Here is a 22,562-nt window from a genome sequence, read left to right on the forward strand (position 1 = left end):
GTACGCTTAGGGGTAATAAAACTTGCTGGTATAACTATCTTGTCCCAAGCCCCAAAGTCCTAGAACTGGTAGACCGTGGAGCCGACATACATGTCCAGAGCACTCCTGATGCAAATCCTGTTCTTCACCACCACACTGCAAAACATCTAAAGGCCTTAGTGGTCCCATTTCACGCTGAGAAAGTAAATTTCATTGTGGTTCATCTAGAAAAATAAATGAAATAGCCCAAAATTTTTGAAGAAGAATTGCAAGGAATGAATTTAGCATCTAAAAAGCACTATTTAATAAAGTGTAGTCTGAGGCTGCGCATTTGAAAACACGTTAAATAGTGACATAGGAGGCATTTGAATAGAATAAGGAGGCAGAGCTTGGAAATACTCTCAAATGCAAGAGGAAGTTACAAAGGGACATTTTTAGTCATTAAGGGAAATAGATGATTTTATGCTAGACATTAGGATAGTGGCTTGCTCTCTCTCCTTACACACAAAAAATCGGTCCGCTATCTCTCACATGTTCACCAACACAGAGACATGCTAACTGATAAAGAACAAAATGCAAATTAAGAATAATGCGCCTTGCTCCCTCACTCCCTCCTTGAGTTTGGTGTAAGTAGGGGGGCATAGGTCACAAAGCTGTCCTTGCGTATGAGGGTGTCTGAGAGGAGAAGGGCACGCCTGTGGCCAGCTCCCCACCTGGGGCCCAGGCTTCCAGGACCAGAGCACTGTGGCCAGGCCTGTTTCCGGTCCCCCCTCTTGCCCCCTCCACACTGCTTCCACCAGCTCCCAGGAGCCACGAGGTAGTATGAATCAGAGATCAAATGCATTATAAAAAGGAGCGGTTTTGTCTACATACCAGAGTTTGCAACTGTACAATTTATACCTGTTATTAAGGATAACAGTCATCAAGGAAAAGGTTAATAAATTTGACTAGTGAAACTTTCCTACAAGGAAAAAAATTAAAATGACCAAATTCCAGGTAAATATTTGTCAATTTTATTACGCAGGGGCTAATTTCCTTAATATTGAAATGGAAAATAATCCACCTATTTAAACATCAGTGAGAAAAGGGAAAGCAGGCCTTTTGAAAGTGAGCAAATGGCAACACTTAAGGGAAGAAAAACTCACTGTAAAGAAATTAACCTAAAATAACAAGATGGGTGATTTTAAAATTGAAGAGAGATGTTAAGGATTCCTACACAGAGTGGTCAGAATAGGTGGTGTCACCTCATGTACCCTGTGAGCACTTGCATCTCTCCTTGTCCTACAGAGGCTCTCGTGGGCCCACATAGGTATCTCCTATGTATCATAGTACAGGGTTGGGTTTTGCAGCATTTAGGGAGAAGGATAGGTATTTAGGTTGTTTCCAGGGGTTTTTTTTTTCTCTATCAGTTAGTGTCTGGTTAAGTAAGTAATGGAATGTATATTCCACATCCACAGAGTGAAATGCAATTCTGCTGTTGCACAAATTGTAGTAAAAGTATCAGTATGGAAAAATTCCTAGGATATGTCAAGGGGATATGTCAGGGGATGTCAAGTTGCTCAGAAGACTCCTATCTGTGAATTGAAATCTACATATACATAAAGTTACCAGAGGCTACTGATGAAGACTGAAATTTTTTGTCTTCATACTTACTGTTGGAACGTTTTTCATCCCTGAACTTGTGTGTAAATATTTTAAAAACTAGTATTTCAAAACTAGTTTTAATTTAATGAAATGTTTACCAAAATTCAGTGATGATAGGGGTGGGTGAGAACAGGCGCTTTTATGGCAGCTGGTAAAAAAATCTTTCTGTGTGGCAACTCAACCAAAGCTCATTTTGAGCACCTGTTACATGCCAGGCATTATACTAAACATCTAATGCACATTTATATTACTTAAATCTTTCCAACAACCCTGTAAGATTCATTTTTTCTTTTACTGGAGGAAACAGATTTAGAGGAATGAAGTGTCTTGCCACGAGTCACAAACCCTGCAGCCTGTGCTTTCAGTCCCTATACTTTACTACTGTTCAAAAAGGGCTCTGGAAATTCATAAGAAAGGTTATTACTTGGGACAAAAACCAGGTTTGTATCTGTGTCAGTTTCATCAACTAAAAATGGAGAAAATAATCTGTGTCCTCCTTCTTAAGCACTGTATGAATAAATTATTATAATCCATAAAATATTTTTTATACAGAGCCTGCTTTCTTCATACAATAAGTTCAAATGTTTTACTCCTTTTTTAAAAAAAAAAATTCATCTGCAAAATGCAAACTGTAACAGCTTTGGTCAGCTTTTTTTTTAATCTTATATAATTTAATCCTCAGTTTCAGTGTAGTGTCGTTTCTTAAATTGAAATACACAGTGTATCTAACCAGATCTTGTTTATACTCAAAATCTTTTCACTACAACTATATTGTTAGCATCCTTACAAGACTACTAAAAATCCCTCTACTTTAAAAATAAATGAACAAGAAACTTCTTCATAAGGCTGTATGTTCTGATTGCTCATTTTTTAATGTGTAAATGTACCTGTTTCTCCCTCTTTCTAGGAACACCATCTTCAGCGGGCTATTTCAGCACAGCAGGTGTATGGCGAGAAGAGGGATAACATGGTTATACCAGTCCCAGAAGCAGAAAGTAACATCGCTTACTATGAGTCTATATATCCTGGGGAATTCAAGATGCCAAAGCAGCTCATTCACATACAGCGTAAGTGATTAGTCTCTTGATGACTGTATCTTGTACTGTGTACTTACGTAACTCAACAGATTTTTATGTTTATCTGTTTGGGGCCCTTTGATTGACCAGCATCAGCTTGAGAGTTATCAGAGCCATTTTCACCTTTTACACTTGTGCTTGAGATTCCCGCCTGACAAGAAAGAACACGTTTTCAGCCTAGATTTTTATTTTAGCTTCATCTCAACATGGCATCTTCTGCTACTGTAGATGAGTAGGATAAAGAATATGCCTTTAGATGTAGAAATCATTTTCTTACTGTTCAGAAATAGTAATACTAATTGCCTTAAAGAATTTCTCAGTAGAAGTCAGAAGTCAACAAATCTTTTCTGTAAAGAGTCAGATTGTGTTTTAAACTTTTTGTGGATCATTCAGTCTCTGTCAGAACTGTTTTACTCCGCTGTTACAGACAAAATCAACAATAGATAGTACATAAACAAATGGGCATGGCTGTGTTCCAGTAAAACTGTCTTGACAAAAACATGTGTCGATCCAGTATTGGCCCACAGGCCATAGTTTTCCAGCCCCATCTGTGTTTCTGTTTTTTTCTTTCTTGGCCAAGCCCCACAAGTTCATGAGATCTTAGTTCCCTGACCAGGGATCAAACCTGGGCCCTTGGCAATGAGAGCATGGAGTCCACTGGGCCCCCAGGGAATTCTCATGATTTTTTTTTTTTTTTTTAATTTAGTGTTTTAATTGGTAACTTGTGTCACTTGGTACTGATAGAGGTCTTCATTGGAAATGACCCTTTGATAGCTTAAATCACATTTGATGATGAACTGCTGAGAGCTTGTAAACTTAGGTGAATGTGTTTCATTCGTTTGGTCCCCATGTAGCGGACCACTAAACATGTAATTGCAGGGCTGCTAAGGAAAAGGTGTTACGGCTTTCATTGTTGTCTTGTTGGCCTTTATGATCAAGCTCTTTCCAGGGGCCTGTCTAAACTTTTTCAGAACAGTATAAACCTGTTTTGTTTTTATTGTTCTCTCTGTGGACATAGAGCAACTAACTTTACCTAGTTTCTTGCTTATTAACTACTTTTCTAACTCATTTAACCTTTTCTCCATATGGTCTAATCTTTGTCCTGGATTCTAAGCATTTTTTTAAAACTATTTCTTAAATATGAAAACCACAAGTAAACATGCCCATATTGACTCTTACCAGTTCTGTGTTAGCATTTGATGTTTTTAACTCGTGATGTTTTTTCACCTTTACCTCCAGTTTGCACCCATTAGGAAAAAATATTTTCCTTTAGAAAAGAAAATTTTTCCAGTTTATTAAAGGTTACTTTGAAGTAAACCAAACATATGGCATGTGTTTTTTCTTGCCTACTCGTGTTTAATTACATATAAAACACAGACATTCTAAACAAAATTTACCAATAATAGGACCTAAAACTTTAGTTCTCTGGAAAATCATGTCAGTGTGAAATTCCAGAATGGATCCTTGCTGTATATGTTAACCAGGACCACATTGCATTCCACAGCCACTAGCTGTATTATTTCATGAATATATGCTATCAGGTTAAAGCAGGATGGAGCAAGATAAAATTACATTACTCAATTTACATTATCATTACTATCAGAAAAAAAGCTTTGAATGCTTGTTTTACAAATAGGTGCTCTTCTGTTGATGACCAGAATTCACAAATTCCATTTTATTGGTAGCTTGTGGGTTAAATTGTGGGCAGAAAAGTCAAGGTACTATATTTAAAAAGGCATTGACTCTGCTGACATTGTAATCAAATAACAGTAATAAAATGGAAGCAGAATTGTAAATTATTTAGAAAAAGTTTTTCATCAGTACAAATTTAGAAAGACATATTACATTGGAAAGTTTATAAACACTGTCAGTCAAATGAGTGTTAGCTGACTTTGAGTTTCTTTTAACATTGTCTTGCATGATTATAGATTCACAGAATATGTGAAGCCATGTATATTCACCACCACAATTAAGATGCTCAGTTATACCATCGCCACAAGACTCTACCTTATTGCTCCTTTAAATGCACTCCTAGCCTCTGGCAACCACCGGTCTGTTCTCCATCTTTGTAATTCTGTTTGTTGATAAAGGTAACGTGAATGGAATTATGAATGTATATCCTTTTGAGACTGACTCTTTCCTCTGAGCATAGCCTCCTTGACGTTCATTCAAGCTGTTGCATGTAGCAGTAGTCCCTTCCTTTCTCTCCCTGAGCAGTCTTCCACACCATGCGCTGCAGCAGGCTGCACTGCTCACTCGCTGAGACACTGGGCCGTTGCCAGATGTTGGCTATTTCAAATAACGCTGCTGTGAACGTTCATGTACAGATATTTGAGTGAACGTAAATCTTTACTTATCGGGGTTAAATACCTATAAGTGTAGTTGCTGGCTCGTCCAGTTTTAGTTTGACAAGAATGTCTACTCTGTAGCTCAGAAGACTATACTTGTTTCAGTATCATCAGCTGTGAATGTGGGATCCAGTTTCTCCTTTATCCTTGTCAGCATTTGAGGTTATCACTTTTTAATTTTAGCCGTTCTAGTAGGTATGCAGTGATGTCTCACTGTACTTTAAATTTGTTTTCCTCTAAATGACTAATATGTTAAACATCTTTTCATGTGTTTTTTGCCATCTAGATATTCTTTTTGGTAAAGATTGTGCGTGTCTTACTTATTTTCTAATTAAATTATTTTAATGTTAAGTTTTGAGGATTTTGTCTTGTGTATATATTGTAAACACAAGTCTTTGTCATATGTGATTTGGAAATATTTTTTCCCGTTATATAATTTGTCTTTTCATTCTCTTAACAGTTTTCCACGAGTAGAAGTTTTTAATTTTGATGAGATCCACTTAATATCAACTCTAAGAATAGTCTCTGTTTTGCCCAGGGTCCAAAGATGATTTCCTATGACTTGTTGTAGAAGTTTCATCGTTTTGCATTTAAGTGTGTGATCAATTTTGACTGTGAGGTTTAGGTCACAGTGTGTACCCCCACTCCCCACTCTGGGCATCTAATTGCTCCAACACTGTTTATTGAAAAAGTGATCCCTCCTCTATTGATTGTTTTTGTTTCTTCGACAAAAATCAATTATGCATATTGATGTGGCTCTATTTGTGGGTTCTGTATTTTACTCCACTGATCCCTGTGTTTATCCCAGGATAGTACCACTGTCTCAATTATTGCAGCTATATGATAACCCTTGGCTTCCCTGGTGGCTCAGAGGTTAAAGCGTCTGCCTGCAATGCGGGAGATGTGGGTTCGATCCCTGGGTCGGGAAGATCCCCTGGAGAAGGAAATGGCACCCCACTCCAGTATTCTTGCCTGGAGAATCCCATGGACGGAGTAGACTACACAGTCCACGGGGTCGCAAAGAGTCGGACACGACTGAGCGACTTGACTAACTAATGATAATCCTTAACATTGGGGAAATGCTTCCTCCTTTTTTTTTCCAAGATTGTGTTGAGTATTCTAGGGCTTTTCCCTGTAAATATTTCCCTAAAAATGCCATTAGAATAAGTTTGTGTCTGCGAAGAAACTTGCTGTGATTTTGATAGGAATTGCATTTAAATCTGTAGATCATTGTAGGGAGAATTGACATCTTTTCTGTGTTGAGTCTTCTAGTCCATGACCACAATATGACTCTCCAGGTATTTAGGTCTTTGATTTCTTTAGTTGACACTTTATAATTTTCATTATGAAGATCCATGGTGTTTTAGTGCTTTTTTTTTTTTTTTTTTAGATTTATACCTGTTTTCTTTGACACAACTGAAAATGGTATTGCACTTTTGATTTTTGTTTCCACCTGTTTATTGTCAGTATGCAGAAATGCAGTTCAGTTGTATGCTGAGCATGTGTCCTGTGGCCTTAACTGAAATTGCATGTTAGTTCTAGAAGATGTTTGCAGGTTCTTTGGGATTTTCTAAATGGAGAAAAATCATGTCGTAGTCTGCAAATAGAAATGGTTTTGCTTTCCCTTTCCAACCTGTGTTATTAATTTCTCTTTCTTGCCTTAGTATAATGGTTAGAACTTGAATACAGTGTTAAAGTAAGAGTGGTGAGAGCAGACATCCTTGCCTCGTTCCTGATCTTAAGGGAAAAAAGCTAGTCTTTCACCGTTAAGCATTATGTCACCTGAAGGGGTTTTTTTGTAGTTGCTTGTAAGAGTTTGAGAAAGTTCTCTGTTTCTAGTGTATTGGGAGTTTTTATCCTGACTATTGAATTTGTCAGTTGCTTTTTCTGCATCAGTTAATAAGGTCATGTGATTTTTTTCCTCCCTTCTTTATCCTCTGATGTGATGGGTTTCCTTGGTTGATTGTCAAATATTGAACCAACCTTGCATACCTAGAATAAATCACATTTGGGTGTGGGGGGTGTGTGTGTGTGTTTTCCATACATTGTTGGGTGGGATTTTATTGAGAAGTTTTCCATCTAAATTCGTGAAAGATACTGTTAATCTTTTTGTGAATGTGTGCTCTATCTTGTCAGGTTTTGGTATCAGAGTAATATTGGCCTCTTAAAATAAGTTAGGTAGTGTTTCCTCTTATTTTCTGGAAGAGATTGTGTAAAAGTGATGTTAATTTTTAAAAATTGGTATTGACTTTTATATTACAATACACAAGAAAAGGCTAGTTATATTATAAATTTCTGCAAAGTTGCGATTGAACATTGAATGCCAGGTAGTCTAAAACATTGCTTATGAAGGGTACATTGTATCAAATTATGTATATAGACTGGTTCATTTCAATTCTTATAATTTCTATTTTATAAAACTCTTAAGCTAATGTTTACACAGACTATTCCTTGGAGTTTTCAAGATGAAAAAAAAGTATTGCCTTAAAAAGTAGTGATTAGAAACATTTGAGAATGATTGCATGTTTTATTTCCCTCTCTACCCCAGAGTTACAATACATATTACTCTGTTTGTAGGCTCTGGGAACCTTGCAGTTAAAAAGGAAAGTTTATTTTAACTCAGCATTTTTCAGATGTATTTTTTACATGTTATCTGTTAACATTTCATTGAACATTTATTTGGAAAATCGCAATGTTATTCTTGTCTTTAATAGGTTTAGGAAAGAGATCATACTTTTCTCCCTTTATCCTATCAGAGCAGTGAAGGAAGAAACCTGTTTTAAAACCATTATCCCCTGCTTTAGTTCCAAACTGTTAATACTTCCTCAGCTGTTTGAGAGTGTTGTTCAACATCTCCTGGTCCAAAGGGTCTTAATGTTGTTTCTCTTGATTGGTGATCTGGAAGCTTCTAGATGTCTAAAATCACTGCAGATGGTGATTGCAGCCATGAAATGAAAAAGATGCTTATTCCTTGGAAGGAAAGTTATGACCAACCTAGACAGCATATTAAAAAGCAGAGACATTACTTTGCCAACAGAGGTCCATTTAGTCAAGGCTATGGTTTTTCCAGTAGTCGTGTATGGATGTGAGAGTTGCACTGTAAAAAAAGCTGAGTGCCAAAGAATTGATGCTTTGAACTGCGGTGTTAGAGAAGACTCTTGAGAGTCCCTTGGCCTGCAAGGAGATCCAACCACTCCATCCTAAAGGAGATAGTCCTAGGTGTTCATTGGAAGGACTGATGTTGAAGCTGAAACTCCAATACTTTGGCCACCTGATGTGAAGAGCTGACTCATTTGAAAAGACCCTGATGCTGGGAAAGATTGAGGGTGGGAGGAGAAGGGGGGACGACAGAGGATGAGATGGTTGGGTGGCATCACTGACTCAGAGGACATGAGTTTGGGTGAACTCCGGGAGTTGGTAATAGAGAGGGAGGCCTGACATGCTGCAGTCCATGGGGTCCCAAAGAGTCGGACACAACTGAGTGACTGACCTGAACTGAACTGAGATTGTACAACTAGGACTTCTCCTTTCCTAGTCATACTGTAAGAAAGGACAAAACAGTTCTGACCAGAATAGGCAGGAACAAATCTCTCCTCCCTTCCCCTCAGATTTGAGTCTCAAGATTCTCTTGCTAATCCTCAAAGGAAATCTCTTTTAAAAGGCAGTCTTGTGTGTTTGATATGTGTGTGTGTGTGTGTAAAAATAGAGATCTGTGCATTTCTGGTTCTGTCCACCGGTAAAGCCAAGAAGCAGAAATATTCAGTAGCAATAAGCACATCTAACACCTAGTCCCTGGTCCATAAATAGGACCAAGAATATGTGGAAAGATGGCTGATCCCAGGGCTGGGGGAGGGTAAGTCAAGATAAACCTGAACATCTTGTTATGCCAGAAATTAAGAACTCACAAAAATGGCAGAGACATATTACAGGAGGACATTGGAGTTTCCGCTGGCTAGTTTGGGGATGTTTTATGCAGTGGAATAGTTGAGTACAGTAATGAATTGTGAACCATTGTAAAGGCAAAAATTTCTGAGTTCCATACTGGTAATAAACAGAGTGCTAAGTGGTGGAGAAGACTAGTCTCACGGTTTTACAGTAGAGTGGTGCTGTGGCGAGGAGAATGATGGAGTAAAGGATGTTAGGAAGTTTGGGATGGACATGTACACTGCTGTATTTAAAATGGATAACCAACAAGATCCTGCTGTATAGCACAAAGAGCTCTGCTCAGTGTTTTATGGTGGCCTGGATGGGAGGGGAGTTTGGGGGAGAATGGATACATGTAAATGTGTGGCTGAGTCCCTTCGCTGTCCACTTGAAACTATCACAACATTGGCTATATACCCCAATACAAAATAAGTGTTTGTTTTTTTTTTTTAATAAAAATTCAAAGAAACCCAGAAAATCATTTTTGCAATTACATGATCAAGACTGACTCACATAAGAATCACCAATGTGTGTACCTAAGAGGAGATTTTGATGAGGAGCAGGGTATTTGCATGGTCTTTAAGCTCTCCCCACAAACTGCTTATTAGTTACGAGATGGTGGAGGGGGGACATGAGCCGGAGATACACAGTAGAATATTGGGCAGTTTCTTGACTGGTGATCAAAATTATCACCACTTATGAGAAACAGATGAACATCGTGTGCCTCTAGATGTGAGACCCTGGTAAGGACTGAGGAGTTGAGTGTTCAGTGTTACAGAAATAAATGAGATACAATCCCTCCACTTAAGAAAATGAACATATTCGAATGTTTAGCAAATAAGATTGTTAAGTATGTATAGCAGTAGTACAAAAGAAGGGGAGTGATCTAGGACAGGAATTTTTTACCCTTAGTGCCACAAGCTGTTTTAAGGACATTTGAATATTCTGCTTATAACTTACGTAAAATAGTATATGTTTACACCATGTTTTTCTGGAGAGAGAGGGTTCATAACTTCTAAAACAGATAAAATAGGAACCACTTACTGGGTGGGGAGCCAGTCCGGAAAGGATTCCACAGGAGTTGATGTCAGGCTGGGCTTTGTAAAGATGAGTGGTTTGCCTGGAGGACCAGGCAGGAAAGAGCTAATGTAAAGGCCTGAAAACAGGGAAAGAGGAGCCTGCTGTGGGAAGCAAATGGAATTTGATGTTGCTGGTCATAATGTGCAGATGAAACTAGCAAGGCCGTCAGAAAGGGCCTCATACAACTGCACGGTTGTGGGTTTGAAGGCGGTGGGAACTTAGGAGGAACTGTTGAAGAAAGGAAAAGGTACGAGACAGATTTTGGTATCAAGCTTCTTATATTTTACTTACATTATTATCAAACTAGTTTAATTTTGCAAAATAATTGAACAACATTTGACAGTATAGTATAAAGCAATGGTTCTTGCCTTTTTTTTTTTTTTCAAATCCTGACAAATTTTGAAAGGGAAATTTTCCTTGAAAGGAAAACTTCCCATTTCTTTCACTATGACAATGATTCTCATGAGGCAACAAACCTCGGCAGGAATGAGCTCACTGAGTGACAGCTGTTACCCTTATTGGCAGTGGCTAACACTTCAGCTTTAAATACCACCCCTGAGCTGTCAGTGAAGCGGTTCGATAATTTACAAAATAGGACTTAAGCATTCTAGAAACAATCTTACTTAAAAACCTTATCCTTCTATTGTGGTATCAAATCCCATGAAATTGCTGATATTTTATCATTTTTGAGCTACAGAATTTTTGTTCAGTTCAACCCAGCACATTTAACAATCTCTTTCTGTTTTTACTAGTGGGCTTCTAGCTTGCTTTGTGTGGGACGGGGTCACAGGTCACATCCAGTCTTTTATCACTTGTAGCAGTAAAGATGGTCTTCTTTCTTAAACTTTCAATGCAGGAAGCTTAGATTGTATTCAAGTCTGAAAACAAAATCTGTTTTAAAATCTTCCCTGTTTCCCTAGAGATAGCCCAGATATCAGTGAGAGGTTTCTATCCACGTTTCCACGCGATAAATGATCGCGTGTGGTTTCTTCTGTCAGCTTTTAGTTTGGATGCTGAGCAGCCCGATTATGATTTGGATTCTGAAGATGAAGTATTTGTGAATAAACTGAAGAAGAAAATGGACATCTGCCCATTGCAGTTTGAGGAGATGATTGACCGTCTAGAAAAAGGCAGTGGTCAGCAGGTACAGCTTCACTGTATATGTAATGAACCTGTGTATATAGTATATATATATAAGTATCTCTTTGTGTGAAAACAGTGTAAAGTTAGAAAGAGGGCAAGTGAGCAGGCTCTGGACAAGCTTGAATTCATATCTCTGTCCATTTCTAGCCTATATAACCTTCAGCAGAAGGTTTAAATTTCTATGTGTGTCTGTTTCCCAATGTGTAAAATAGAGATGACAAACATTACAAGATTGTTGTGAAAATTAAATACAATAATTTACATAAAGCATCTAGCTCCTTATCTGACATGTACAAGGTACTCAGCATATTTGCTATTAATACTGTTACTCTGGTTATTGTCATTTAAATTAGAAGTACTTTTGAACCTTTTCTTTGTATTATATAAAAATGACATAATGATTTTACATTTAGCCAGTCAGTCTGCAGGAAGCCAAACTACTGCTAAAAGAAGACGATGAATTAATTAGAGAAGTTTATGAATACTGGATTAAAAAGAGAAAAAACTGTCGAGGTCCATCTCTCATCCCATCAGTAAAACAAGAGAAGCGAGATGGTTCGAGCACAAATGATCCTTACGTGGCTTTTAGAAGACGAACTGAAAAAATGCAGACGCGGAAAGTAAGGAAACCTGGGGAGAGTTTTTTGTAATTTTTTTGATGTAAGAAAATATATTTATAGTTATAAATGCTTCATCATCAGAAACCTGTTTTGTGTTTAGAAAGACTTTCTACATTTTATAATGAAAAATGTTAATTTTAAATGAATCTGCCTTTAAATTCATTACTGAGTTATTAATGATATATTTTTTATGTTGTTTCATTAAAAACCATATTCAAAATTGATTTCCCGGTGATCCATGTTCCCTTTCAGTGTCTTTAAATTCTAATTTCACCTTTCAAATATATATATACATATGTCACCAGCTATACTCAGAAATGCTTACTGACATTAAACAAGCAAATTCATACTTGCAGAATCGCAAAAATGATGAAGCCTCTTATGAAAAAATGCTTAAGCTGCGTCGAGACCTAAGCCGGGCTGTTACTATTTTAGAGATGATAAAAAGAAGAGAAAAGAGTAAAAGAGAGCTATTGCACTTAACACTGGAAATTATGGAAAAGAGGTAAAGTATGTTTTAATAGCATGAGAAGCACAGCACCCTTAGAATTTTGTGTAGAGGTCATTTATTTCCTAAGCAGTTTTCTGTAACTCCAGAGACACATTCCTTTAATAATAGTTAGAGACTGTTGAAATATGTGGTGTTGATGTACTTTGTGTAATTTTACATGCCTTCCTGTCTCTAGTTTCACTTTTAAAGTGACTGGATTCAGTAAAATTGTCATGCAGGATACTTCCATTTCAAAATCATTTTCCTTTAGACTTAACTTGAGTTAGTGCAGATCTGTGAGGGAGAGAACATTTGTCACTTCTAAAGTTTTTATTTTGTTTACTAAAGATACTGAATTTTTTCTTAACACTTGCTGAGATTTTTTAACAGAAAGGTATAAAACAGGGATGGGGGAAAGGCCTGTATTCTTAATACCTAGATAACCCTTCAGTGTGGCTTCCCTGGTGGCTCAGCAGTAAAGAATCCACCTGCAGCGCAGGAGATGTGGGTTCGATCCCTGGGTTGGGAAGATCGCCTGAAGGAGGGCATGGCATTCTACTCCAGTATTGTTGCCTGAAAAATCCCATGGACAGAGGAGCCTGGCAGGCTACAGTTCATGGTGTTGCAAAAGAGTTGGACACGACTGAGCGACTAAATACACACACACAATCCTTCAGCAGAAACACGGTGAAAACTTCAGGCTACACTCCCCTGTTTCCAGGTCCCTATTCCCAAAGGAAACCACTATTCAATTTCTTATGATTCATTTCAGAAAAATTAGTTTTATGGCACAGGCAACTCAAATTAACAGAAAGTTCCTCAGTACCATTTCAGGCATGAATTTCAGCATCTCCACCAAATCTGTCACCAAAATTGCTATGTTAAAATTAAATCCCCCTCTCCCCCACCATGGTTATCTGTTAATGGTTGCATGATAAAGCCATAAGCCAGAAAGTAAAAGAAGCAATAGGAATTATGTAATCTTTACTTTTAATAAGCATTCATCAGGTAGTTTACCTGTAATCTTACCTTAAGTTTCATCAGGGTTTATAGTTAATAACTGTGTTAGTTATTAGTCATCATGATGATAAGTGCTTATAAGAACTAACTCTGTAAACCTTTTCATAACATTTCAGGTATAATCTGGGTGACTACAGTGGGGAGATCATGTCTGAGGTCATGGCTCAGAGGCAGCCCGTGAAGCCCACGTACAGCATCCCCCTCGTCCCCATCGCCAACAGCAGTCAGTTCAAGCACCAGGAGGCGATGGACGTGAAGGAGTTTAAAGTTAATAAGGTGATCAGAATGCTTGTGGTTTTTATCATTAGAATCGGAGTAAAAAGCAGAAATCTGTTTATAAACCCTACCATGAAAGCCAGCTTTTGATTTAAGACTGGCCTATAGATATAGCAGTAGAAACTGCAAAGAGAGATACCTAATAGTTTCATTAACTTTTCTTTAAAAACCATAATGCCATAAACTTCATAAACCTTGATATAAATACTTAATATATTTACACAAACATGATACTTGCCATGATCTGTTTCTTCCTACCAAATACCAGTTTTGCCTCTGATCTTCCCTGCCTGTTGCCTCCGCCTCAAATTCATCTCTCCTCACCTCTGCCCTCACCTGCCATGTGTATTTCTAATGTGCAACTGTATTCATCACTCTTGCCTATTATTTTATCCCTGAGTTGTTTCCTGCTTTAGTGCTTTCATATCTTTATCCTCTAAAACTGCTCCCCATTTGCTTTCATTGTAGAGCTAGCAAGTCTTTACTGCTCTTTATTTTTTTTAATACCTCAGTACTATGGATTTGTTTTCACCATGTTTACAGTTATCTGAAGTTTGCCTTGTGTATATGTTTTCATCATTACTTTCCCAGTATTGATTTGTTACTTCTTTAGGATGAAGACTAACTAAAAGTTCCTTTTAAAAAATTATCTCCTAGAATTTTTGTAGAAAGTTGAGAAAAATATATAGAAGCCAGCAGTAAATACTAATTGTAGTTAAAGGATTTCAGGAGAACTTCTCTTCTTTTACTTTAATTGAAACAAAGTATTTTATGACCCTGTTTAAGTTGTAGGAACATATTCATGTTTTCACAGAGAACAACCTCTAAGACTTTTACATTAGAAAATGACAAAACGTAAGAGTCTTGTATCTCCTATGAGTTCATGTTAGCAGTAAACTTTTTTTTAAAACTTCCCCCAAACTTTGAGTTTGTTGACCATGATTTCTGGTGTTTAATTCATGACTGTATTGCAGCAAGATAAGGCTGATCTTATCCGACCTAAACGTAAATATGAAAAGAAGCCCAAAGTCTTACCTTCGTCTGCTGCTGCTGCTCCTCAACAGGCCAGCCCCACCACGCTGCCGGTCTTTAACGCTAAAGACCTGAACCAGTATGACTTCCCCAGCTCGGACGAAGAGCCTCTCTCCCAGGTGAGTGCAAGGATTTTCTGTGAACGCAGATGAGGAACATAGGAAGGCACACAATCTGATGCGCTGCCTTTTATTTAAAGGTTCTGTCTGGCTCTTCAGAAGCTGAGGAAGAGAATGATCCCGATGGCCCTTTTGCTTTCCGAAGGAAGGCAGGCTGTCAGTACTACGCTGTAAGTGTGGATTGTCTTTGTAAGTAACAAACAGTTTACCTTTAGTTGACAAAAAATAAATAACAATTCGGATTTTTCTTTTTAAGCCTCACTTAGACCAAACTGGCAACTGGCCTTGGACTAGTCCTAGCGACGGAGGAATAGGGGATGTGCGATACCGATACTGCCTGACCACCCTGACCGTGCCCCAGCGGTGCATCGGATTTGCACGAAGACGGGTTGGGCGCGGTGGAAGGTGAGGCATCTCTGCTCCTAGCAGAGGGATGTCTTAGATGTGGGTGATGGAGGCAGGCTAAAGTTTAAAATGAGGTGATCCTTCCAAAGAGCTCATTTGTTCCCACCTCCTTTTCTTAACTGGTTTGTGTGTTTTTTTGACTAAGATACTTTGCCACTTTGTTACCTGTTACACAACAGTAGCTTTTAATGCATAACTAGTGGTTCCCTAATGGATCTGCTCTTCTTCTCAAAATTGAAAACCTCAGATATCTGTCCTCAGAGATAGATGAAAGCAAGTGTATATCATGATTACATAAATTGTATGACATTAAAAAAGTCGTGTCTGACCCTTTGTGACCCCATGGACTATACAGGCCATGAAATTCTCCAGGCCAGAAAAACTGGAGTGGGTAACCTTTCCCTTCTATGGGGGATCTTTCCAACCCAGGGATCAAACCCTGGTCTCCCACATTGCAGGCGGATTCTTTACCAGCTGAGCCACCAGGGAAGCCCAAGAATAGTGGAGTGGGTAGCCTATCCTTTCTCCAGCAGATCTTCCCAACCCAGGAATTAAACCAGGGTCTCCTGCATTGCAGGTGGATTCTTTACCAACTGAGCTATCAGGGAATCCCATATGACATTAAAGAAATTACCCAAAATTATTTTAGGTGTTTTGGGAGATACTGAGAAATAGGATTAAATAGGCTAAGAAATGTCGTATAACTAGGACACTGAGTTAACTCATCAGAGGAAAGGCTCTTGGCTCCATGCGGGACCTGATCTTGACCTCAGCTTGTCAGGACACCTGCCTTTGTCTAGACCTGATGGAGTCTTGATGCTCTGGAGGTCTTTAGGTGAGAAGTTGTGTGGGGAAGGGAGGGATTGCCAAACACATGAAAGCGAAGGAAAAGAAAGACTCATGTATGGTATTAGTGAAAAAAAATTAAAAGGCAAAACAGATCAAGGTGCCTTCAGGAAGAAACCTAAGGGTATAATTTACAGTAAATTAATGACTTATACACGTTTCTTTCATTTTTGATCTTAATTGCAGTTGTTATCACTTCATGTCAGTTTAGAATTATACAGTTAAGACACATTTTATTGAGTGCTTTTTCAACCTCATCATTAGTAGTGAAAGTTCTCTATGTTGACTATATTTTATTCTATACTAGCATTAGTTAGCATTTTAAGATGGATTCATTTATAAAGTTTATATAAATAAAGTAAAAATAAATCCTCTCGAGTGGTGACTTCAAATATTTTGTCTGTAAGAAATTTTAATAATGTAAAATATCCAAAGATCACATACTTTTATTGTTTTTATCCTACCTTAGTTAAGTTAAGTCACTTGCTCAGTCACGTCTGACTCTTTGCGACCCCATGGACTGTGGCAAGAATACTGGAGTGGGTTGCCATTTCCTTTTTTAGGGGATCTCCCCGAGCCAGGGATCGAACCCAGGTCTCCCACATTGCAGGCAGACGCTTTAACCTCTGAGCCACCAGGGAAGCTACCTACTCCGTCAAAAAAAAAAAACAAAACTTTTTGCTTAAGGAACAGATACGTTAGCAATGCTTCATAAATGTTTTGGTGCTTTGTAATGGAAGTGAAAGATCAAATTCTCTTGTATGGTGACAGTAACATATGGTTAGAAGGCTTTCTGTTGTAAGGTGGACAGCATACTTTATTCTTCAAGGTGGAGTACTTTCTTCTCTAATCGAACCATTAAAAAGTGCAAGAACCTTAACAGAAATTGAGAGTTTAGCCTTACAGAGCCAAATACTGAAATGAGCAAATTTATAGCTTTTAAATATTTGGTATGAGATGGCTTTGGGGGACTTGGGGAGGCGAGAGAAAAAAAACTCTTGTGTAATTTCTGAATAGCTGTTTTACATACATTTTCTGACTGGTTTTTATCAGGGTCTTACTGGACAGAGCGCACTCAGACTACGACGGCGTGTTTCGCCATCTGGATCTGGACATGCTTTCCTCACCACAACATTCTCCAGTCAATCAGCCTGCCAATACCTCAGAAACAAATACCTCGGACAAATCTTTGTCTAAAGACCTCAGTCAGATACTCGTCAATATCAAATCATGTCGATGGCGGCATTTTAGGCCTCGGACACCATCCCTACATGAGAGTGACAATGACGAACTCTCCTGTCGAAAATTGTACAGGAGTACAAATCGAGCAGGCACAGCACAACCCGGGACCCAGACATGCGGTACCTCTACGCAGAGCAAAAGCAGCAGTGGGTCAGCACACTTCGGTACGTTCATTCGTTTTGATGTGCGTTTCTGTAGAAGCCTCGGGTTCCTCAGTTTGGGGAATATGTGGTCTGTTATTCTTTCAGCGAAAAGTCCCCTTCTCTTAAAATAGTATTTTTTTTAAATCTAGGTTTAAGTATTTATTTGAATCCCGATTGTCCATGTGTCTTCATTTAAACATTTCTGCAGACCCAAGAATTTTAGTGCTGTTTATAATGTTTGGCATTTGTTTCCTGCTGCACTTCATGAACCACCAGGATTCAGCTATTTGTTTTCAAATAATATGGAAAGAAAATGGACCGTAAATTGATGGTGGATACTTTTCTGGGCTTTTACTAGACTGCTTTAAAGTAAGCCAGCAACTTGATAGATAGCCATGCTTTTTCTGCTGACATAGTAATTCAGAATAATTTATAAGAGGGCCACTAACTTTTCAAAGAACATCTAAGTTTAAGGATTATTCTAATAATTTGGAAACATTTCAGGTAATATGTACTTTAGCATTATGCCTACACTGTGAAATGGGTCTCATATAAATGCCATCTACTTAAAATATTCCCCAAATTTTAGTTTTCTATTTTAAAGCAAATGCCAGTTGTTTGAGGCATGTAGATTATAGAAATTCACTGTTAAAGTTGTTACTGCAGATATTTATAAAGATAATTTAAATACAGATTTTGAAAGGGCTATAAAGATAATTTAATCTGTCCCCCTAATTATCTGGTAAGGCTACAGTTAAACCTAATAAATATGAAAATGTGCCTCATTACCTTCAGAAAAGTTTCCATAAATTAATATTCTTTGTGATTAGAAATAAAGTACTTCCATGAAAGGGAAGTCTTTCAGCTCATAAGAAATATAAACCCATTGGAGAAATCAAGTAGAAGATAATTAAAGTATTCTGAGGCCTACCTAACAGATAACTTATAATCCCATTAATTTTGGAGTCTATATCATGAAGATTCAGTTTCTCTCTGCTTTTATAGTCTTAAAAGTCAAAAGGATTTTTCAGCATGAAGGTCTTATATGGTGTGAGTGTAGAGATTTTAATAGTATAAACTTATGTTTCCCTGATAAAGATTAAGTTGTTTAAAATTCTTTGGGACTAGATGTAGAAAACTGGCTTGTTAGACCAATTTCTTATCTTCTCCATTTCTTCAAGTTGTATAACTATCTTAAGGATCTTATATGATCTTTTTCACATAAATTGTTTTGCTATACTACTTAAGTGAGTGTTGATAGTGTAACACTGACTTGATTTATGTTTGCCAATGAATGTTAAAAGATGAACATGGAACAATAGTATTACCGAAAATTTAGCTGAAAAAATCTTTAATAACTGTGTAATTTTCTTTTCCATTATTTCCTTCCCCCATATATGTAATCAGATTAAATGGGTGGGTTTATCATTTGTTTTCTCTTGCACTTAATTCTCAATTTTCCCGTAAATTTCCTAGGTCTTTCTGTATACTTACAGAATTGCTTTAGGGTAACACTTTATTCTTTCATGTTTGTGAATATCCCAGAAACCTAAAGCTTTTCGCTGTAAAGTATATAACAGGGAACTCATGTCATGTGTACCTCTAACTTCATTGAATTCCCCTGGAGGAAAGGAAAACTTGAGCAGTTCAGCTGTTACAGAGGATTCCAGGCACAGTTGAACTAGAAGCGTGAGCCACTCTGGGGATGAGGGGAGTGAGGCTGTTGCGGCTCCTTCTGCAGCGTCAGTGCTTGCGTTGCTGCCTTACCCTCTGTTAAGATCTCATCTTGTTTGATGTAGTTTTTTAAAGAAGTTGTTTTTTTTTTTTAAATTTGTCATAGCCCCTAAATGCAAATGAAACTACTCTGTCTGGAATTCAGCCACAAAAACTCTGATCTAGTCTGATGCCAGAGGAAAATCTGGCTGTGTTGGACTTAACTGAAAGAAGGAGATGGACTCATCATGGTACTTGCTAAAGGAATTTTTTTAGGCTTAATACTTACCACACTGACTTTAGACCTTAACCAGTCATTATGTGACATACGAGTCAGCTGATACACTTGCCTGCTGTTTTAAGCCAAATACGTGGGTGTCAATTTAGCCACTTTTTATTATTCTATCATTGTTTTAAATATTAATATGTGTGCTGTGACAGAGTAATGCCCTCTGGACTGATCATCCCTTTTCTGGGTAATCCTCTAGAAGTGCCTCTTCTCACTTCCAAATAGGAAGCCTCATGATGGCGCCTGAAGCCAGTCGTTGCCAGCACAGGGCGTGTGCCCTAGCGCAGAGCTTCCGTAGGCAAGTGTCAGTGTCTTTTGCTTGCTTCCCGGCCTTCACCACTTTGCATAGCTGTGCAGCCAGATGGGTCGTCAGGTGCTAGAGTGCTTGGTATTCTGAATACGGTACAGCAGAGTGACATGATGTTAGAGCTTCTAGAACTAGATTTTAGTACTTAACGATAAGTCATGTATTTTAAATAGTCTTTAGTAAAAATGTGATTTAGACAATTTTCAAGAATATTTTTCTCATACTTTTATCTACAAGAATGTCTTAGAGGAATTCGCTGGCAGTCCAGTGATTAGGACTTCACACTTTCTCACTGCTCAGGCTCAGTCCCTGGCCAGAGCACTAAGATCCCACAAGCCGTGAGGTGCAGACAAAAGAAAAAGGAAAAAATAAACAATCTTTGAAAACTTACTGTTGGTTGCATGACTGTTCATTTGCATGTGTTTGAAAGGATAACAGATTCAGAATTAATACCTTTTTTCATAATTAGGAAGGACTCTAATTCAGAAAGACTGAAAACAGAAAAGTGATTTTTAAACCACCATTATATATTCAAGATTTGAATTCCTGTTTCTCAGTGAAATTTTATCAGCATTTTAAGTCATTTTCCTAAACTTCCGTATCTGCAGGGTAGATTTATTTTTGTAAGTCAATGGGAAATTTGTAGCTAGATTGATAGTTTCTAAGTCTCCTTATCTGTAGCTTACTCAGTAGCACAGTTTACTTCTATTTGTAGCATTAAAAATTTTTTTTAGATTTCCATTGGAGTATAGTTGATTTGCAATGTTGTCTTAGTTTCTGCGGTACAGCAAACTGAATGTTATACATGTATTAATACATTTATCCACTCTTTTTTTAGATTCTTTTCCCATATAGGTCATTATGGAGTGTTGAGGAGCGTTTTCTGTGCTGTATAGTAGTAGGCCCTTATTAGTTGGCATAAAATTTTAATCTTATTGTAGGACAGTAACTAGATTTGAACACTAAATGTTTTCATTACTAGATTTTTTTCATTTGTAGGACCTTATCCTTATCCAAATATGTTTCAAAACTCCGAATTACTTGCTCAGCAGAGTCTGGGGTGGTCCCCATAGTAAAATACATTAATAGTCCTATGGTTGTGTAGTGAAGTGCGAGAATAGTCACACTCAGTGGCAGGTTTGACCACAAGGAATCTCGTGTTCAAGACGTTTGCAGCCAGATGAATTCAGATTTGGTTGTAGTTTGTTATCAAATGAATTACAACAAATTTTTGTTTTCAGATTGGGTATTTTAGATAACTGATAAGTGCTTGTGACCTCCATACTATCAATTCAAGCTTACTGATTAAGGGGTCATACGGTAATACTGTGTGGAGTCATTTCAGATATGTTTATTTCTTTAAAGTGACCTCTCTTTCTTGCAATAAAATAATTTTCTGCTTTATACTGCTCAAAGAAATTTCTAATTGATGAGTATCTTTTAAAATAGACGTTTGGGTTTGTTTGTTTATAAAACATAGTGTATATTCTGATAACCTAGAATCTATCACCTCAGACTGAATTTTCAAATTTTGAAATTGTTTTCTTTTTGAAATTATCTGTCACTCTCCCCATACCTCCCCCAATTATTCCACTGATCTGCACCAGCTATAGGAATGTGACTTAAAGGCCAGCAGTCTGAACACCAGACTGTTCCAGGGCTGGTGTACCCGGCACATGATAGTTCCTTGCATAAGAAGTAGATTCATGAAGTTTTAGATTATTTCATCTAAATTCCTACCCTGAGAGAATTGTTAGAAGCTACCCAAACAGCAGTGGTTTCTGGGCTCTACAAGCATGAGGCACACTGTTGCTACATAAAACGTCGGATTTTTTTTTGTAAATGATATTAAATCTAAAACAAACTTTTGTCTATTTCTTTCTGTATTTAAAATCTCATTGGTTTCAGGGTAGTTTAGCAGTTTCCACTACTAAAATCCTTGTGATCTCAAATGAAAGTTTCTTCATCTGTATTATGAGGTTATAGAGGAAATCACCAAGAAACTCTCCTGATCTAACATTCTTTGGTTCTGTGAAACGATTCAGATCCTAGGTTTGGTGATCTGTTCACCAGACCAGCTTGTCCCTCTTCATGTGAATTGTAAACTTGACTACCACACCATATCTAAAGGTAGACATACAACCTAAAACCTTTTGATAGAGATTTAGGGAAATGTGGTCATTTTGGTTTATTTCCACTTAGAATTTGGTTAGGCTTTGAATTATATGGCATTCAAGGTCATCTTAATTTCCTGTGTAAGGAACAATGTGAAACCCAGTTCAGCTTTTATTTGCCCAGATTTATTACCTGACGTTTGTCCAAGCTTTCCTTTACTCATCCATACAGCCTTTTGGATTGGAATTGTTATTTTTCAGAAGAAATCTAAAACCCTTTAGCATGTTATGTCTTGAAAAGGACTTTAATGATCACCTGATTTAGTACTTGTATATTTTAGATATATACTGAGGTCCAGAAGATTAAGTAATTTCCTTAGGTATACTCAGCTAATTATGATAAAGCTGAGAATGAAAGGAAAATCAGTATCTCTTGGCCCCTAGACCCATGTTTTTTACTACCATCACTTCTGGCATATATGATACTGTGCATTTCTTCTAGAACATTTATCAGAAATGTCCAGGGAAATTTTTATAACTAGACTCTAGAGTATAGAGATATGTAAGAAATAGGCTTAACATAGGGATCTAAAATCACAGTGAGTGTTAGTGATCTAAAGTGTTGGTCGCATTTTTTTTAATTTCTAGATCTGCATTAGGAAGTTAACAGTTGTTTAAAAAATGAAATTCACAAAACCCTCCGAGACTGAGGACTGAAATGTTGACTTAAATAGGGTAAAATATTTGTAACC

General features: G+C 37.5%; 1 protein-coding gene across 7 annotated transcripts in view; it reads left to right on the forward strand.

Annotated features, from left to right (window-relative positions):
- EPC1 (enhancer of polycomb homolog 1) overlaps positions 1-22,562 on the forward strand; it is a 96,877-nt gene that overhangs the window by 66,847 nt on the left and 7,468 nt on the right. For 4 of the 7 annotated variants that reach the window (XM_018057167.1, XM_018057169.1, XM_005687991.3 and 1 more), the window contains exons 2-10: positions 2,531-2,690; positions 11,050-11,195; positions 11,608-11,814; positions 12,171-12,319; positions 13,441-13,600; positions 14,575-14,751; positions 14,832-14,921; positions 15,008-15,156; positions 17,056-17,408. In XM_018057167.1, coding sequence (XP_017912656.1) covers positions 2,531-2,690; positions 11,050-11,195; positions 11,608-11,814; positions 12,171-12,319; positions 13,441-13,600; positions 14,575-14,751; positions 14,832-14,921; positions 15,008-15,156; positions 17,056-17,408 — 1,591 coding nt within the window. Of the gene's footprint in view, positions 1-2,530; positions 2,691-10,971; positions 11,196-11,607; positions 11,815-12,170; positions 12,320-13,440; positions 13,601-14,574; positions 14,752-14,831; positions 14,922-15,007; positions 15,157-17,055; positions 17,409-22,562 lie in introns of all 7 variants that reach the window. The other 3 variants (XM_018057165.1, XM_018057162.1, XM_018057164.1) reach the window with 1 other exon arrangement.

This window comes from Capra hircus, chromosome 13, assembly GCF_001704415.2.
Source record: "Capra hircus breed San Clemente chromosome 13, ASM170441v1, whole genome shotgun sequence".
NCBI lineage: Eukaryota > Metazoa > Chordata > Mammalia > Artiodactyla > Bovidae > Capra > Capra hircus.